The sequence below is a fragment of the Stegodyphus dumicola genome, chromosome X2 (genome assembly GCF_044657685.1).
Source record: "Stegodyphus dumicola isolate Sdum_Otavi_A_Nest chromosome X2, ASM4465768v1".
Taxonomy (NCBI): Eukaryota; Metazoa; Arthropoda; class Arachnida; order Araneae; family Eresidae; genus Stegodyphus; species Stegodyphus dumicola.
The window spans coordinates 34,908,221-34,928,607 of NC_140781.1; the positions used below are offsets into that span (position 1 = coordinate 34,908,221).

Here is a 20,387-nt window from a genome sequence, read left to right on the forward strand (position 1 = left end):
AATTCCTTAACGTTATTCTTTGAATGTGATTAGCCACTTGAAATCTGAAATATATTTCTTTTGAACGAAGAGTAATTTATCTTTGATTTACTTATCATATTATAAATACATGATTGTGTTGATACATTATGCAGCATTAGCTAAATCAAACTAAAAATTAAGCCTTGATTAATCATAAATGATCACATATTATTGCTATATATGCAATTTTTAATATTTGTAGCTTCCATTTACTGCTTCTCATATCTGAATGGAAATACGTAAATTCTTTTCTTCACCGCTATTTATATATTGTTGCGTGCGTACGGGTTCGTTGTGAATTGAATGCGCAAGTCCGATGAAAAATGAACAAAATTTATGATTATCACAACAAATAAAACAAAATGCTTAAATTTTCTCCCTAAGATATTCGTACAGTAATACAATATCTCATTCGTACAGTAATAATAGTTATCTTTTAACTACTCAAACATTCAACAGAACTTAATTCAAAACAGCTGGAAAAAGCTAATCCGCGAATTCGCTACAGTCAACAAGTGCAGTTTTCTAAACTAACTCTTAAAACAACAACTACCTAACTGAACTGAGAGGTTTTCCTCCTTTTTATAAGCTTTTTTAATTACGTGCGATTGTTCTAGTAATTTCTCAAAATCAAAAAGAGATATTTGTTTATTAATGTGAAATGCACGCGCTCTTGTATTTTTAATTTTCTGGACTAGCCTTCTTTTAATATTCGTCACGCGCTGCACTGCACGGGGAATAAAACAATTTTATTTATAATTTTACCAACATTAACTAATTAAATATCAAATTCGTAACAATATTTTTATGACTAGCCATGTAGTTTGTCATTTCCTTCAAGAAGGACCAAATTTAAAAACCTCGAGAATACTATGGACATTTTCTCTTAATTTCTTAAATATTATACATGTTACAAATGCCTAATACTCTTTCAGATGCTTTCAATTATTTTCAACATCATTAATCGCCATGGAAACTATTTAAATGAAAGGCTGTAACAGAATTTGAATTTAAGACGTCCAATTAAAAGGATTTGCGCTAAGCAGAAAATGCTCTAAAAGGTTAGAAAATTAACTGCAATGTGTTAGTTCAGAGAGATTAAAGTTCTCTTTAAAAAGTAACACAATTTGGAAGTAAGTTCTGGATTTGATTTCATTAAGAGAGTTGCAGTATTTTAACATTAAGAATTACTAATACAGGAATATTCTGCTAGCCTGTAAATATTACAGTTTATTTAAAATTTATTACCTATACCCTTTGAAAGCCAGCTATAATTCCATCCATGCGGAGTTCCTTACACTTTCTGGTTATCGCCTGAACCCAAAAAGATAAGATTTAAGACCTCCAAATTTTAGGCAGCCTTCAGTCGGTATTATAATTCCTATTTCTTTCTCATAAAAGCAAGAAAACTGTGCAAAAAGAACTAAAAAAGAATACAGTACTCAAAGCAGCGAAATAGTTTTGTTTTTCAGCTTGATATGGTTTTCATTGTATAAATTCTCATAGGTTCATTATTGCTGCAGCAAATTTCGATTCTCGAAGTGCCAGTCGATAAAATGTTCAATAATGCTATTTCCACGCATAGTAGAAGCAACTGCCAATCCAAAACCTTTATGACCTGGATTATGTCACTTTGACACAAAAGGCTTGGCCTTTGCTATTAGTATATTGCATTTCATACGACTCGCAGCCAGACGTCGAAGAATGCAGGGAATAAGTCCTCCTAGGTTATGCAGATTCCAGAATCCTTTTGTTTTCTCATTGAGAACTGCAGTAGAATTTGAATTTGGTGTAATCAGTAGGTATATTTTTAACAAAAAATATTAGATTATATAATGCAATCAAGTAGTATGGTAATTGACACAATGCCAAAATTCAAAATAATTGCTCTGAGCAATGTAGCTGTTAATTATGCCATTTGTTGCAGGAGGACGGATATATTGTTATTGGAGTAAGCTAGTACAAGATAATTGAGCTTTGTGTTATATTTAAATGAACTCATTAAGCATTTGTCGAGACATTAGCTAAAGATTTACAACACAAATTTTGAAACAAGCATAGTAGATTAAGAGGTATCAAGTCATTAGATGACTAAATGAAAATTTGCAACCTAACTTGGATGGATATGTTGCATCTTTTTTCCAAATGACGGACACAGTTCGTCTTAGACGTTGGCAAATACTAAGGCCAGAAACGGTGGTCACTTTATTATAGAGGTACCCAAGGTGGGTTACCGTTACCTGCTATGAACGGATAGACAATTTACATCCATGCCTTCTCCGAGATTTGAACTTAGGCCCTTCGGTACGGCAGTCAGAGTCACTAAACATTTTCCCATCTGGGCGGCTGGATATGTTCCATAATACCAAATAAAACATAAAAGGTTTTATTTTAAGCAGAAGCACATTTAACCTTGAATTTGATTCTCAAACAATTAAGATGTGATTTAAAATACCCTATTTACTCGAATATGAGATTCCCCTTTCTTATTATATATTTTTTAAAAAATTAGTAAGGTCATACAATCTAGTAGTTTAATATATAAAATTGTAGGTTTGAAAGGATCTTAATTATACTAGATAGTTAGATACACTACATAGTTACATACTATGCCGTATACTACATAGTTACATACTATTATACTACATAGTTACATACTTATTATACTACATAGTTACATACTATTATACTACATACATACTATTATACTACATACATACTATTATACTACATACATACTATTATACTACATAGTTACATACTATTATACTACATAGTTACATACTATAATACTACATAGGTACATACTATGTAGTATAATTAAGATGTTTAAATGCTAAATAAACCACACAGATAATTATCGTATATACAAACTACAGAGCTAATGCTAATTATAATAGCCACGTCTATATGAGCGATTTCAAGGTATATTTGTTTCCACTATAGTGTTCACTATAGTGGAAACAAATAGATAGGAAAGTATTACTGACCGGCCCTAATTTTGCTTTCTATACCACGGTAAAATATTTTATTTAACTAAGTAATATACTTTTTATATGAATAGAATCAAATAAATACTAATCGGAAGTATACTCTCATCAAATACTTGCATTTTAATTTATCCTAAAATATTAGGAGGGTCTTATTTTCATGTAAATTATGATAAATATTTCTAAATCTGAATTCAATTGTTAAGCAGTTATTCAATGAAATTTTCCCGTTTTTATTTTACTGACAGGATAATACTTCAATATGGGAAAGTGTAATGCAAGATTTGCATTAATTTAGAAATATTTTGGATAAAATGTTGCACCACCAACACGATACAAACACTGGTATTTAAGATGAACGTACGAGGAAATGAATGACTATACCTAACATAAAATATATTTTATGCTATTAACAACATAATTTTAGTACTTAAAAAGCATGCTTTCTCTCTTAAACCCTCCAATTAAAATCATCATCAAAGTATTCAATAATGCTTATTCAGAGCCTTAAAAGGTAACTCCTTAAGACACAGCCTCCCCATTTCCCCTAGCTTATGCGTTTTTATGAGCATAATCCTCAATGAAGAATCCCTTGCGTGCGATAAAGAAAACGATCAGAAAATTTCTCAGAAACAAGACTAGCCTTAAAATAATATCCTCATCAAGTAATTGATGCGTTTAATTTAGATTCGCTTCATCAGGCTGGTTTCCCATAGAAAATGTAGCCGACCGTGGTTAGTGACCTTCCATTTATGAAAGATGGTTAGTCAGAGGTTTTCCTCTTGATCGAGCATGAAAATATGGAAAGAATAGCAGTGAACCATATTTAAAAAATTAAAAAATCCAGTAAAAATTATTGCCCTCGTAAACGTGAAGGACTCTGACGAATTTTGCATGGTCTACTTCAACACGAAATTTTTGATTGGCTGTCTTCTTTTTTTTTTCGTTTCTAGAAAAATTCCACTCTAATCGGAATGGGAAGAAATTAAGTGTTTAGCTTAGAACGTCGCACCCATCTTGTTGTACCTTCATTAGAAGTCTCTGGCACTAATTATAGGCACGCACACAACGCGAGAAAAAGTTTCCTTTAATGAAAATCTGTATAAAGAAAAAGACTTTTAACTGTAATGGAGCTAAAAACTCAAGTAGAGATTTTTTTTAGTGCTAGGGAAAGTTCTTTTTAACAAGAGAACGTCGTTATCGAGAGCCTTTCATCGATTGTAATTCTGTCATTAACGGGTGTAATATAATTTAATTTCCACCCTTTTTTGGGAAGTGCGAACAATCAGTAATCCGTGAACCAGTGTTTGCTGACAGGGTTTGATGGGATTAGCACTTTCTGCGCCAACGTAGAATAGCTTATGTCTATAAATTATTCTTTGCTCTCGCTGTTTGTTAAATAAATTAGAAAGTGCTAATGGGGAATTTCTGCTTCTATTTTATAAAACTTCTGAAAGACGAGTTTTAGGGGAATATTTTATTATTTAAAAGTCTTTGTTTCTCTTTCTCTGTATTTTACTCTTTATATATGCTGAGAGAGGAAGAGAGATGATGATGACGACAAATGTGATCAAAAACTGGAGTTTTTATAAAATTCTGGTTTCCTAAAATATTAAGGATTTAAAAAGAGTTAATGTTTAGAATGATTGTGACCATATTTATACTGATAGAACGTCATGTAGTATGGTACCTAAATGGTATCACGTCATCTTAAGTCACAGGATTTAAAACTCATTCCAGCCCATCTGTTACTGTTTGTATAAAACAGCTATCTGGAGTTTAACTCATGATCACTGAATGGGATGGTTTCTTAATACCGTTCATACGTTTCCTGGTTTATCACTTACTTTATCTACTTCAGGCAACTATATATCTTATATCAACTACTTCATCTATACTCTACATTTCTTACATCAACTACATCAAATAATTCTGGTAATTTAGCTTAACCATCCACAGAGGCGTCCCTCCTAAGCTTAGAGTTTTTCAAGGGGTTTCGCTGTAATTAATTAAGCACCTACCTACCAAATTCAATACTAACATCCCTGATTTTGAGTTAATTTCAACTCCGATGAAAGAAGTACAATTAATCCGTTGAAAATTTTATATGCACCAAAATTCATAAACTGGGTACTGGGAGTTCCCATTAATTACATAATCTTCAATATTAACTTAAGCATAAAAGGTATGCTTTTCTTTCCATATTACATTCAAACGCCTAGTTAAATTAATAATTAACATTTAATGTAGTTGTAGTTGCTCTTTTAAATATTTAGAAATTATACTATTTCATTTTATATTGACGTCTTTTTTGATTGAGAGTATAATTCTTAATTGAGGTTGCTTTTCAAACTTTAATTATTTGACTAAAAGTTTCATGAATTCAGCTTAAAGTGCATCACATTTAACCACGTCTGGCAGATTTTAATTAAAACTTGAAAGTGTATGACGTCTTGTACTCCAAATTTTCATTAAGTATAAAGGAAGTTTGAAGCATAATATACATGCATCTTAGATCAGTACCTAAAAGTCTTATTTATCTGGTATATATAGTATTATTTACTAAACAACCCAAGTCTTAAGTTATTTTTATATTCATGTGAGTATCCATAAACCTTTTTGCATTTAAGTTTCTTCTATTAAAAGTGTTTCTTTGGACAATGCGTTAGCCATTTCTGAAAATTCATTAAAATTTACTGCAAATAAAGAGCATTCTGAACTCTGTTAAAAATAACTAAACAGGTCAAGTTTAATTACATTTTAACCACTGCTTGTTCCCAGTGTCTTCTCCCAAATAACAGTCAACATTCTGGGAATGAAATGAGAATATGGAAACGAGTAACGAGAATAAAAGGTATGAGAGCTCTAATATATTATAAATATATTAGAATATATGCTATGAGAGCTCTAATATATTATAAATATATTAGAATATATGCTATGAGAGCTCTAATATATTATAAATATATTAGAATATATGCTATGAGAGCTCTAATATATTATAAATATATTAGAATATATGCTATGAGAGCTCTAATATATTATAAATACATTAGAATATATGCTATGAGAGCTCTAATATATTTATACCACAGTATTGTTTCTAAATGAGTACTTCAGTGGATTTTGTCTCTTTCTGATCGATGCTTGAAATGCTTTGCCTTTGTAAGGATAGAATTAGTTTGATGTAAAATTATTTATTTCTAATTGTTCGCCTAATAGTTTCTTCCTTCCAGATGTCTTCTTAAAGATTTTCTTAATTCTGTTCTTAAAGACTTCCTGTTTTCTAGATTTTTAATTTTTATTTCTACTGTACACATATCCAACATATCGTCAATTTCTGCATTCTAAGTTTTGCTATTCTGTAAGGCTGTAGAGATACTGTCTTCTGTTTAGCTCGCAAATCCAAAAAGGATTACTAATGAAATGAATTTATTTATGTGCGCATTTTCGTTTATGTTATTGAGTTGTTTGGTATGAAACTTAGTCATGTCTTGGTATACAAGTCATGGCAAGCTATTTATAAACTGTTTAATTTAGAAGCTCTGATATAACAGACCGGAACTACGAATCGTACTAGGAATTTACAGGGCAATAAGAGTGAGGTTCCTCATAATATAGTCAGGTATAAATAGTAGTGATTTGAGAACATAACGAGTGTATGTGTTATCAAAGTTGATCTGAAATCATACAAAATACAAGCACGTGATTTATAAAATTAATTATGTTGTAAAGCAACCAAATCAATAAAGAAACAAAACAGGGGAACTGAACTCATGATTTCGTGGGTTTAGAAATATTACAGTTTATAATGTATTTTTTCGACTAAATTGTCCAATTTAATGGGTTTAGAAATATTACAGTTTATAATGTATTTTTTCGACTAAATTGTCGAAGTTAAAGAGAATGTGATACTTAATCAGAGACAGTACGATACTAAAATTTTGAAAAGTTGTAAAACCTGAAATTCATTGCAACGTTACTGGAGAATGAAATGAGAAAGAATAATATAAAATAGTCTGTTTACGATTAAAATGAAAATAGAAAAATCGAAACTTGATCTTCAGATTCACCGCATTGTTTATAGAAAGTTTAAAGTTTAGAAAGTTTTTTTCTAAAATGTGCTTTTTCAAGTTTACAAAGTTTCAAGAAAAGAATATTTCCAATTTTAGAAATGCATCGTTGGTGATAACATACGCACTTAACACATATGACGTCTTAACGCATATGAATTTTCTTTTGTTTCTAAATATTATTTTTTGCCTATATTAAACATTCTGTGCTCTATGGAGATCTCTTAGAAAATGATTTTAGAACCTTGAATACATCCCATTACGGTTTTAGGCTCATTGTTTTAATTTCAATTTTTTTCAATGACCATTCATTTTAAGTTAATTAACTAACACTTGGGATTCAAGTGAAGGAGATAATGATTGTACTTGGTCATAGTACTTTTGATGTCATTGTGTCATGGAATATGATCTTGTAAAATGGACAATCTGTGATACAAAAGTAAAGCTAAATAATTAGCATAGGTTTATTAATTACGTAAGCAAAACACTGAAAATCATACTTTCTCCGTTAAGTTTGTATTCGCCTATTATTAACCATAACTTGTTAACAGAAAAAACTTCAAAATAATTGCTAATAAAAGGAGCAATAATCAATCTAGGTATCCCCAAGTTGTTAAGTGTACTTAATTATCAGTTACATATTAATAAAATGATATTTTGAGTTTTAAATAATATATTTCTTACTGCTTGTAATATAATTATTATGTTAATTTCAATTTAATGAGTTTAGAAATATTACAGTTTATAATGTATATTTTACTCCTTTCTTCATGCCTTCCTGGTCTAACTGGTCGCAACGTGTATTCTGGAGGTCTGGAGTTCAAATAGCGACAAATACAGGCATTGTATATTTTTCACGTTCCTGCATCGATATAACTTAATAGTTGTACAATTTTATTCACATTCAAATATTTTCTGCTTTCCAATGAGTCTCATTTGGATTGCTTATTTAGTCATTCATTGCTTATTTAGTCAGAAATTACGTATCAATCAAACACTTTTAATAACTTGTACAAATGTGGGTTTCAAAAAGGCGTACTTACCACACGTATCGCATTCCAAAAACTGTAACCTAGTCAAACACCTTAGTTACTATTAAATTTTTATGCCATATATATTAAAATAAGTAGATATCACTAGCAGTTATTGAAAGCAAACAGGTAGTAAGATTATAAACACAAACGGTATAGCAATTCTTAATATTTTAACTATTGTTAAAAGCTGTTAACATAGAAATAAAAGAAAATTCAGTTTCTAAGTCTTAAACAGTTTTTAAATTTTCAATTTATTATGAAATATTTTTTATCATTATAAATTAAGATAAAGGAATTGTTGAAGAAGTCTTTCATGAAGTTTAACCTACAAATATTTCTTCTCATTTATTTTATATGTGAGAAACACAAACATCTTCTGCCTGCTAACTAATTTTCATTAAAAATTTTAAGCTGCGACTAAATTACCATTGGTTTAATATTTCAGTAGGTGAGCTGCAAACAGCACATTATGTAAACAGTTTTTTTTTGTTTTTCAAATAATACTCCTAAATTTTTAAATGCGTAAATTATTTGTAGCATTTGTTTAATATATTATAAGCATATTAGAAACATATTCATAAGAAATACTAAAATGAACAATAAAATCAAATTTTAAAATTTATTATATAATTTATAACAGCAAATTAAGTAAAGTGCATTGAAGATTATACATTATGGGAATAATATAAACGGTAAATCTTAACTTTTAAACCTTTTATGCATGCTAATTTTTTAAGCATTTGATATCTTATCAGTGACTGGTTTCTGATGCCATAGTCATCGATGAAATAATTTTTGTGTACCATTTTCGGTTTGATAGAAACATCTCTAACGAATTTATTTCTATTTTAATTAATATTATTGTCTTTTTCTTAAAAAAGAAAAAGATTATCTTCATTCCGATCAGAAAATTTTAAAATTACCTCTTAAATGCAATTATTTTGGCATTTGGAAAGAAGTTCCTTATACACCAAGTATTAAGGATTTACCTTCAAAGAACTTGTTTAGAATAAAGTAATCAAAGTCTTAGCATACTATTATTACATGAAAGAAGTTAAGAAGGACGGCATGAAATCAGTGTTTAAGTTTATTATAACCCATTACTCAGGTCTTAAAGCCTCTTTCTCTTTCAAAAATGGACTGAGACGCACAGCATAAGAAAGGAAATAACGCACCTAATTAATTCATTATATGCTGATAACAGTACTTGTTCTGGGATTCTTAATGCTTAAATAACGCTATGAGAATAAAAGCAGCAGAATTCGGGAGGAAAAATGATAGCACAGCAATTAGAATGATACTTGAGCTTCGTCAATTTGGTAAACTTCAAAGCTCGAATATCTTTTGAGCGCAATCGTTTTAATTGTTCTATGCATCATTTAAGGAATTTGCATCCCAACGATTCGTCTTCTGGAGGCTAATGTGACAGCAGATTTTCTAATTTGCTTAACTGGAAAGCCAGAAGTTAAAGGTGAAAGGCTTGAATGACTATTTGAGCAATCACTTTTCTTCCAAGAAGAGGCATTTGAAAACACTTCCATAGCTATATTTAATTGTACATCTTAATATTTAACTAATTCAGAACCCTCAGACGTGTTTTGAAACTAAAGAACAAGAGTGTTAAATCGATTGTAAAATTTAAGAGCTCTATAATTTAAATTTAATGCTAAAATCCTACAAAATATAATAACAAACATAAATTTTGAATTGGAGGCCCAAAATACTTTTACTAGGTTTGCATTAATACTACGTATTTATTTAAACATTGATATGGTCTTATTTTAATAAAATGCATAAAGTAATCACACTAGATTCTAACTTGATTGCATATCACATTGGAATGGTCTCAGATTATAATGCATCCCTAAAATTGGAAGCATTACATTTTCGTTAATAGACGCGGAAACGAACGTATAGATTTCAAAGGTTTCTTCAGTGTCAAAAGAATATTCTATGCTAAATTTGATACGCAAAAATTATCAACGATTAAGAATAGCAAAATTGCTGAGCACTTGTGTCAGGCAAGTTGCCCTAAATGTACTGAATTCCATATTAACTAAATAAAAGCATACTGTTCCAAAGCATTTGCATGGCTTATTCCAGGGATATAAATTTTAATATACGATCGCATGTTGACTACAAGCTTAAGGCTTAATTAATATTTTAAAGGGATATCTATTTCTTCGAGTCATTGTGAGTTAGAAATCAACATATATAATTGCAATAAATGAATGGTTCAGTAAATTACCATTAAATCGTATGGATGCTGAATGTTAGTACACGCTGAATGTTAGTACACACAATCGCTTTTGAGTGCAATTATTTTCGTTCTCAACATTCATATTTTCATATTATGGTAAGCTGACTTATTAAACTGTCAATAAATACCTAAATTAAGCGTGTAACGAAAATTGAAGCCAAAGTGCCTACTAAATATGTGACATATTCGTACTGTTTTGCTGCTCTGAGCTTTAAAAATTCTAGCTTATTAAAAGGATGACACCTTCTGAATGTGTCCCGCGAAGAATTAGTAAACCGTTTACATCAAGAGATAAACAATTTAGTTGTAAGCTATTACTTTCATTGTATCGTTTTGATTTTGTCTCGTAAGGGATAAATTCCAATTTTATTTACAATGAGAAAACGTAAGTTTTCTATGATATTGTTTATTAGTTACCAAATTTTGGGTTTATAGAACATGCAGCAAAATTTGTTTCTTGTTTCATAAGTTAATAAATATTTCCCCTTCAGGATATCCCTTCTGATTTAAAGCAGAGATCTACAGGAACACTTTTCTAGTACTAGTGGGGAATAATTTTAATTCTGTTAGAAAAATTAATACTTTTAACTTATCAATGACGTAGGCAAGAGGAAAGATTACGTATTTACGAAGATTTACGAATTATTTCATTCATTTCGTATTATTGAATTTCACTTAATCATTTGTAATAATAATATGACTAAACATTTATGTAACAAGTAAATCTCTGACTTACAAATCTTTGCATCGAAAATCCATATATGCACCAAGTCGTACTTATCGGCGTAACTATTTAACGACAAGCTGCTTTACATTTTTGATACTGGTGGTGTAAAAGGTAAAATTTGAAGTTTGAAAATATTTATAGATTTTAACCGGTACTTATTTTCTTACAATTCCTCGCATACCTGAAGTAGGTTTATTTGTTGGAGGTATATTTATTACAGTTAGAAATGATACCTTAGTTTCTTCAAAAAATATGTATATGCTATATTAAAGGATTCACTGCTGTAAATTAGCACTTACAACAGGACCAATATATGAATTTTTTAAATTTGTTAAAATTTCAAGTTTAATCAAACATTGAAATTTACTTACAACTAGCCATAACAATAGAACATGTTTGCTTGTCCAAAGGGTAAAACTTTAAGTCCATAGGACAGGACAGAACTAACGAGATTCTGAAAAGAAAAAAAAAACAGAATTAGGTATTTTTTCTATTGCCATAATTAGTAACAAGATATACTGCTTTAACCATTAATTATGATTTATTAATTGTCTTTTAAGCACTCAAAGATTTAAATTAATACATTTAATATGATAGACTAGTAAATGACTGAAAATAAATCTCCTCGTTCATTTATGGCGTATATTTATGATGCAACTGTCTAATACCTATACACACAGGCAGATAGACAAAGATACGTATATATATATATATATATTCCGTAATGAACACCTCTAAATATGGTGAGGATTAATTTCACAACGATATATTAATTTGGAACGCGCGGAGGTAGTTTATAATTATATGCAATGCACTACTCGGAAATATAAGTAACTAATAATCATTCTAGGCTTCTCGTTCAGCGAATATTAGTAATCATTATATTTAGGCTAATTTATTGTATCCTATAACAGCTCGTCGGCATTTAAAATGTGAATATTTGGTGTTACATGCATCATGAATGGACTCGTCAGCAGCGGCTGGTTAAATCAGCAGTCTACCTAAAAGCGATCGCTTCAATAAAGCACATGGGCTACTTATGTAACGTACTGCGAAAATTTCAGGAACATAGTTTAAACCTTAATTATGGCTTCTATTTATTTCTAACTAATGTTTTAGTTTGTAAATGTTTTCAATCCACAACGAACTGTTGTCTTTTTCTTTTAAAAGAATAAATATGATATTCTAAATTGTATATTGAACCATACCACTCCTATGCCAGACGTTGCATTTACTGCCACATTCATAACCACAATAAATATTTGTGTTTTAGGTAGCTGTATATAATATCCTAACTTATCTCTTGTTCAAACATGGGTATGAGAATTTCAGATGCAAATTGTTCTACATTTCTTGATATAATTTAATTTTCATACTGATCTTCCTTATTCTGCTTTTCTTATAATTTAAATCTCTTTTGATCAGTGTTTGAGAAGTTCTATTTAGAATCTAGACTTAGTGTATGTTACCAAAAAGTCCATACTCTACAATATTTGGTCCAAGTATGTTACCAAATATTGTAGAGTCTCAAGCCAAAAAACGATTTTGCTTTGCTCCGTCAATTAACATTAATTTTGAGTTTTACATTCATATTTAGTTCCTTTTATGTCAGGTCATTTAGGCAAGACTCTGTTTTATATAGATTGCAGTGCTGATACATATTTAAATATTACCATTTAGATTAAAAAAAAAAGAAAATAATTTAGCTCGCATTATAAAATTTCCGTTATAAGCAAAATAATAATATTTTAAACACTAGCATTACAAGCATATTAATGTTAATGCTTATATGTGACCATAATTTCGCATATATTTGTTTTTATTTACTTGCTTTGTGCAATTGCGCATTCCCTAATTTAATTTCTTTTTTTCCCCTAGTTATATAGTTACGTTGTGCAATTATTAATTTCTTTTCGTGAAAACATGTAACTGACATGGAATTAACACGCTTTGCATTTGAGTGGCTTTATAATTTTATAGTATTTTAAATTAGAAAATGGAATAATGAAATGTCTTAAATAGAACAGAAAATATGAGCTACTGGAGTTTAACTGGCTTTGACTACGTTAGAGTTCATTGACGATCTTCTGTATTTTTGTGTAATATCATGCTAATACGAGTATAATTCAGTTATGATAAGCCTACTAAATTCAACCAGTATTATAACTCAAAACATTTCTAGGCTCAAGCAATAAATTCTTATGAACGACTACCTTTATTTAGTCATTATAATAATTCTTAATATAGAAAAGGTTCTAAATTTAATCTGTTTATACTTGGGATTAACCCACAAATTTTTCCTTGCGTAACCACCAGCAAAGATCAAAATGAATGAAATGCAAAAATGAAGAAAATTAAAAGTGAGCTTCTTCCTTTCTGCATTCAAAGCACCAGAAAGAATTAGAAAAAGTCAATTACACCTCAAAAGAGTAAAACTGCCATACACACTTTGAATCTGACAGCAGAAGGGAAGTTGATTTTACAGCAAAATAGAATACGTAATCCTAAATTTAAAATTGCTCGTAAATTTAACATTAAAAAAAGCTAAAAGAATAAGTGGATTAGACTAGATTATTCAACACTGAATTTTATTTAAAACTTTTAGCAAATAGCTGCTAAGATCGAAATAATGAAGTGAAGATTCACATAAAAGAAACACGTTTATTTCAAGTCCCATTGAAAAGAATGAGAACTAAAAATATCTCGATTTTATACTCAATAGTTAAACCCTAACAAATAGAAGAAATTAATTTGCACAATGGAAATGAAAATTTAATAAATATGTAGAGTCATTAGGTAACTTGGAAGCAGGGACAATGAAAAATAAGCAACCGCCTTCGCCGGGAATCGAATCGCGGACATCTGGAATACGCTTCCAGCGTGCAGACCACCACACCACGAAGGTATGCCAAGTAAGGCGGGAGAAAAACCTTGTAAAGGTACTCCGGTTTGGTCATAATAAGAATATACAATTATTATAATCTTATAATAGCTTCGAAAAAACTGTTCTTGTTGGTCAAGAGAACTGAAAATTTTATTATTTTCGATCCCCATTTTTAAAGTTCGTTAAAAAAGAACTAAAACGCCTGAAAATATAAAGCGAAGTCTAAGGTATACAAAAGGGCGAGGTGAAGATGTTTAAAAAAGTAAACAAAGAAATTAAAAGAAAAGAAAATTTTTCAATCTGATTTCAGACATTTAACATAAAGTCAATACAATATGGCATTAATAATAATGATATGAAAACTCTATTTTTAAAAGGTCAGTTACAAGATTATGAGAAAAGAATGATATGGCCAGGAAATACTATCAGCTATACAATTATAATTTATTACAAATTTCCAAGCATCTAATGATATGAAGTACCTTTAGCATTACCCTCCCTCCCGTCAACTTTAAGAAGACTCGCAGGTGCCTGAAGTTCAGGCGGATTCTTATGTATAATGAGGTAAAGGCTTGCCTGAAGAATTAAGCATAAAAATCAAATAAGAAATAACCGGATCCCTAATATTATAATCTAAGAGATGAAGTCAGATGCGATGTATTAAAATTTCAACTAAAATGGCTAGTGCGTTTGCTGTAGAATGAAGACTAAGGGATTATAAAAAATTCTCTAGTAATTTTTTGAGGTTTTGGTCCAGTAGACTGTCTTCCTGTTACCGGATGCCTGGTCGGGGAATTATTTCACGTCTGCGCTCAGACATCTGGTGACAATTTCATCAACAATTTCTGACGGTTAATTCAACAAAAGAAATTGAAACTCGGCTTTTACGGTATTGCGCCCAGTAAACGATAATCATGAAATGGTCGTGTCGTTTTTTGAAGAGTTATGAGGTAATAAAAACATTTAGCCCGAAATACCATTTAGCCCTTGGGAAAGAAAGGCACGTCAAATAAAACTGAGTGTAATAAAACTGAACGTTGACTGACGCAGATTTGATTTTAGAGGTAGCGCTTTCAACGATTCAAACAAGATCGTATTCTTCAATTGTAACTGAAGATGAACACCTGAAGAAGCTGATCGCATTTGAATCGTTGCGTTTGATCGTATTTCTACTATTCCTTTCAGAGCGGAACAAAAAATGAAACATTTTTTAAGCTATTCCTGTAACTGTAAAATTCAGTCTCCAAGCCATCCCAGCTTCTAATGAAAATCAATTATTAACGCCTAAAAATTGAGCCATTGTCAAGCATAAAATGAATAAAATATATTTTAAATTAAGAATTTTATTACTTTTTAACTCACATGTTTTCATCGGTGAATCTCAATCGTCTCTCTCACCTTTATTTAGCGTAATTAAATAATTGTAAATTATTTAATTACTATAATATTAGTTACACTAAGTATTAAAAATTGCACTAAATATTACACTTCAATTAAATATAGGAATCATGAGAAAGGTAACAAACGGAATATTATGATTATAAAAATTGGTACGCTATAGATTGTATTAAAGTTATTAGGATATACACCCATTAAGTATAAAATGAATTATCAGAAGAACTTTCTTCTTTAGTGAATTTTGTTTACGAAAAGTAGAGCATTATGTGTCTGTTCAAAACAATGTTCAAGAAGTCAAAATTGCTCCTTTTATTCCTTACTGAAACATAAATGTTAAATTTTAGCTAGTAGTGAGGATAAAAATTGTAGTTTCATTGTCTGGTTGCATCTTGTAGTGCATGAAAAATAGCCTCAAACGCACTTCAAGTCAACAACTTTATTGCCATTCATCAATTTTAGGACCCAAAATCCATTCATAAATTTTAGGAATATCTGCTGCAGAGAAAAAGGTGAGTTCTCGCGTCTTACTTCACATCCAGTATGATGTTTTAAGCAAAATTAGAAACTGCAATTAACAATGAGCTACCAAAAGTAACGGTCAGTTGCACATCGCAAGAAGTTCCCAGCGATATTATATTAACTTGCAAGAGATACCTAGTAAAATCTTAGCAGCTGAAACGCAAAATGATTAAACTAATGTCTTATCTTGAGTCTTATAATAGTGAACTGTGTGATTAACCAAACAGCTCTACAGCTCTTCATACTGCCAAATCTTGACGCATTCCTTACACTTGTAAGCTGCTCAGGAACAATGAAACTATAAAGCAAAAGGCATTCACAATCCCCGAATGCACTCTTTAAACGATCTCCGAAATTTTAAAAACTCTTAAATGGGAAAGTAATGTGCTTGGTACAAATTCTCGCATCTCTTTTAAGTAATTCAGAAATGTAAATAGATGGAAACAACATGAAACTAAAGGAGGGCAAAGGCAGTATATAACATTAAGTGCCAAAATAGTAACTTAATAAGTGAAATGAATAATAACTGTAATAGTAGCAAAATGTTTCTGTGAAAGGAAACCATGCATTAGGCAAATGGGCATAACAAATTATGAGCACACGTCACTCACTATTGAAATTCAGTTTGCACAGTGCAATAACTTATATCTAGATGTAAGATTTAAAAGTGTATAAATATAGTAACGTAATATTAAGAATTTGCAGTAGAAATTTAATCCTTCAGATGGGGTTTTGTCCTAGAGAGATAGTAGGGGGTGAAATGCTTGCTATTTGTGCATAACAAGTGTCCTCCATACTTCTATCTCTCTATCTACCTATCGAAAGTAAAGCCTCATATACAAGGTTATTAATCAAATCCTTATCTTCCCAGCATGTTAAAAATGCTTTATTGTTCGAAAATAAATGTAAACATGCCTTAGAAATATGAATTCTAATTCTTAAAATTAACTTTTGCAAAACGTAATAATGGTTAAATTTGTGAAACTTTTTTTTTAATTTCGCAGAATAATTGCTTTTAGACAAATATAAAAATTATAAAATAAAATGAAGTGAAAATATTTTCATGTTTCATTCAAATTATAATTTAATTTGCTTCAAAACGCAGAATGCAATTAATTGGATGTCAGTTAACACAAGTTTATCATATTAATTAAGATGAAAATGTAATTCATTGAGGCTTTAACATTTACGCGCGCGAAAATTTTCAATAAGTATACAAAATATTAACAAAATGAACGGGTTTCCAAAATGAGTGAAGAAATAGTCTTAAAATGAAAGTGTTTCGGGTAATTTCTTCCCCCTGTTTCTAGGAGTTTTAACATCTGATTTTGGTTTATTTACCGTTCTACTCACCTGAAAAAAAAAAAAAAAAAAAAAAAAAAAAAGAAATGCATTTCTTTTCTTTCATCATATCGCATTCCATTTAATATGAGTATTATAAATGTATTAACAATGCTTCTTGGATTATATATAATTTTATCATGTAATTTATTTATCATAAAAGTTTAAAAAAGAAAATAATACATATTAGTTTTATGTTTGCAATGCTAGGATGGTAATGCACGTAGTATGTTTTAAATGTTTTACAAGCTTTGTATAAATTAAATGCATTCTCAGTTTATTTACATTAAAACAATTTGTGATATTAGATGGAAGGAAAAGTTATTTTTCTTATAGCATGCCTTTGCGGTGTAACCGTAGCACACTCGGCGCGTATTTGAGAGGTGCAGGATTCGAGTCCCGGGGGGGGCTATTGCACATTTTTCATTGACTCCTGCTTCAAACACCATAGTGACCCTACAGTATGAACGTATAAGGTATTTCTCCCATTTTCCTAGCGTGCCTTCCTGGTGTAACGGTAGCACGCTGGCCCGGTATTCCAGAGGTCCGTGGTTCGATTCCCGGCGAAGGCGTTGCTAATTTTTCATATCTTCTGCTTCCAAAAAATCCTAATGACTCTACAAAAGTATTTCGATTTTTTTACCATATTTAATGATTTATAATTTGAATATATAATGATATGGACTAAATTTAAAGATCAGAAATTATTTTGCGTAGAAAAAAACTAAGTGATTAATATTGCAGTAGAAACATAAGTTTCCCAATTTAAAGCTTTGGAAGCTTTTAGATTTAAAGAAAGAGAGAAAAGAAGATTATGAAAAAAGAAAATTTAACAAATGTAACAGTGAAGGGGAAAAACAAATGAAACCATTAAGATCATTGCCGGGAAACATTGTCGGCTTGTGAAAGCAAACGGCATTAGTTTAGATAATACAATAATATCATTCGTGATAGAAAGCAAGAGAAACGACAGCCTCATTACCAGTATGTCCACAAGGAACAGTCGTTTGGCTAAGAGCCCTAATTTTTACTTTAATCCTAGCTATAAATCTTGAGCACTGCGGTTATCAGTACAGACATTATCTAAGACTATTCAGATATTTAACAAATGCGTGTTATTCCCTATTATTCGAAAAGTACGTAACATAAAATTTGTAATGTTGCTGATAAACCCATTGTTAACTTAGTATTAATATAATCTTATTTTTAACTTAAATTATGAATTCAGAAGTATGACGAAAAATGTTCATTCATGGTTACATACCGAATACTGTATAAGACATCTCCGTTTGGATATATCCGAAGCAGGACGTTGGGCATGATAATATTATGAAAATGACCCTCTTTCTCATTGGAGAAAAACAAATCTGGCTTCCAGATTTTCTCTGGATCAGTCAAGGTTAAGTAACGCACTTGACCACCTATGTCATCGAACTGTAACCTCTCATCCCGCCATTGTTCACGGAATGTCAGTTGGACGCTGTACTCCTAAAAAGAGGGAAAAAAATCATATTTTAATCATCACGTAATATTGAATTAAAATAAAATTTCATAATATTCGAGTTTTTGCGGCTTCGTCCTCAACAATATTTAAAGTATTCAATTCCTGACCTATGAGTGAGCGGACTGCAAGAGCTCAAATAATTTATCTCGTGTATATAATTCTCTTAACATCACATCAGCTAAAATGTCTTGCATGCTTTAATTAATTGATCAGAGAACAAACGAACCAGAAATTCATATCCTTTCCTTAAGATGCATTCAACAACTTTATGGTGATTCTATTTTAAAATGATTTTAAAATTGATTGCAAGGTATAAACTTTTCCGTAGTTGTTAGGCAAGAAGCATTTTCATTAGAAATGAAAATTGTTCAACTGATAATAACAGAAAATATACAGAGTACCAGCCCAGATTTAAAAATGACATTTCTTCCTTAAAATTTGCTTTTTGAAATTATATACTACTGGTCTTTGAAATTATATACTACTGGTTTTTGAAATTATATACTACTGGTTTTTGAAATTATATACTACTGGTTTTTGAAATTATATAATACTGTGTTTTGAAATTATATACTACTGGTCTTTGAAATTATATACTACTGGTTTTTGAAATTATATACTACTGTTTTTTGAAATTATATACTACTGATTTTTGAAATTATATACGAATTATAAATTATACAGATGTACACCTTAACATTTAAAATGTATTAAAACATGATCACATCACTTCTATATTAAAAGAAAGACCAGCTACTTAGTTTTGTATACAATAAGACATTTAGGCAATTTTACTTCTTTCAAGATGAACACTCTTAATAAATCAATCTCATAAATATTGTGTTTATCATTTTAGAAAGCAATTGCAAAACTTCTCGTGTTCCATAACGTATGCTACGAGGCTTACAGAAGTAAGTAAATAACTGAATAATAAACAATAATACATAATATCTAGCTCTGGAGAGCATGAAGAATAAATATAATACCAGTACTACTATAATAAGAATAGTAACAGGTATAAAAATAAAACTGTGAAAATATTACTACTAAAAGAAAATAAATCAAGCTAATAATAATACGGTAATAATAATAATAATAATATTATTATTATTATTATTAATAATAATAATAAAATAATACGAAAAATTAACTGCAATACAAAGGAGTTATGACACAACAATAATACAATACATTGACATGTAACTTAATCATACATAGATAAAATACAATAATAATACAATGACACATAAAAAGATAATAATACCATAAGTTAAAACAACAAACAAAGTTGCGCAAGACAGCAAGAGCTTCAGAACACTTCACAAGGTGAATAAAAGCAAGAGGCCAGCAAACAGATGTCTTAAACTCACCTTAAAAGCGCATAAATATGAAGTTTTTTAATATGCAAGTTTTTTTCTTGTAAAGCACTTTAAAAATATTCGTCTTATATTCAGAGACCAACGTGTTAGTAGTACAAGAGAATAATTACTATAAAAGTAATTTGAAGAATCACTAGTATCTGTATTTCAGAAATAAAATACATGCAGGATCTACTTTTAATGCGCAAATGATCCGGCATTTTAGTCAAATCACTATTACTTAGTAAACGCGTTGCAGTTTAATGACTGTATAATTA

At 30.1% G+C, this 20,387-nt stretch overlaps 1 protein-coding gene across 4 annotated transcripts in view; it reads right to left on the minus strand.

Annotated features, from left to right (window-relative positions):
- GluClalpha (glycine receptor alpha 1) overlaps positions 1–20,387 on the minus strand; it is a 704,157-nt gene that overhangs the window by 24,039 nt on the left and 659,731 nt on the right. For all 4 annotated transcript variants that reach the window (XM_085809817.1, XM_085809816.1, XM_085809818.1 and 1 more), the window contains 2 exons: positions 18,512–18,735; positions 11,477–11,559 (listed from right to left, as the gene is read on the minus strand). In XM_085809817.1, the coding sequence (XP_085665943.1) occupies positions 11,477–11,559; positions 18,512–18,735 (307 nt within the window). The remainder of the gene's footprint in view (positions 1–11,476; positions 11,560–18,511; positions 18,736–20,387) is intronic.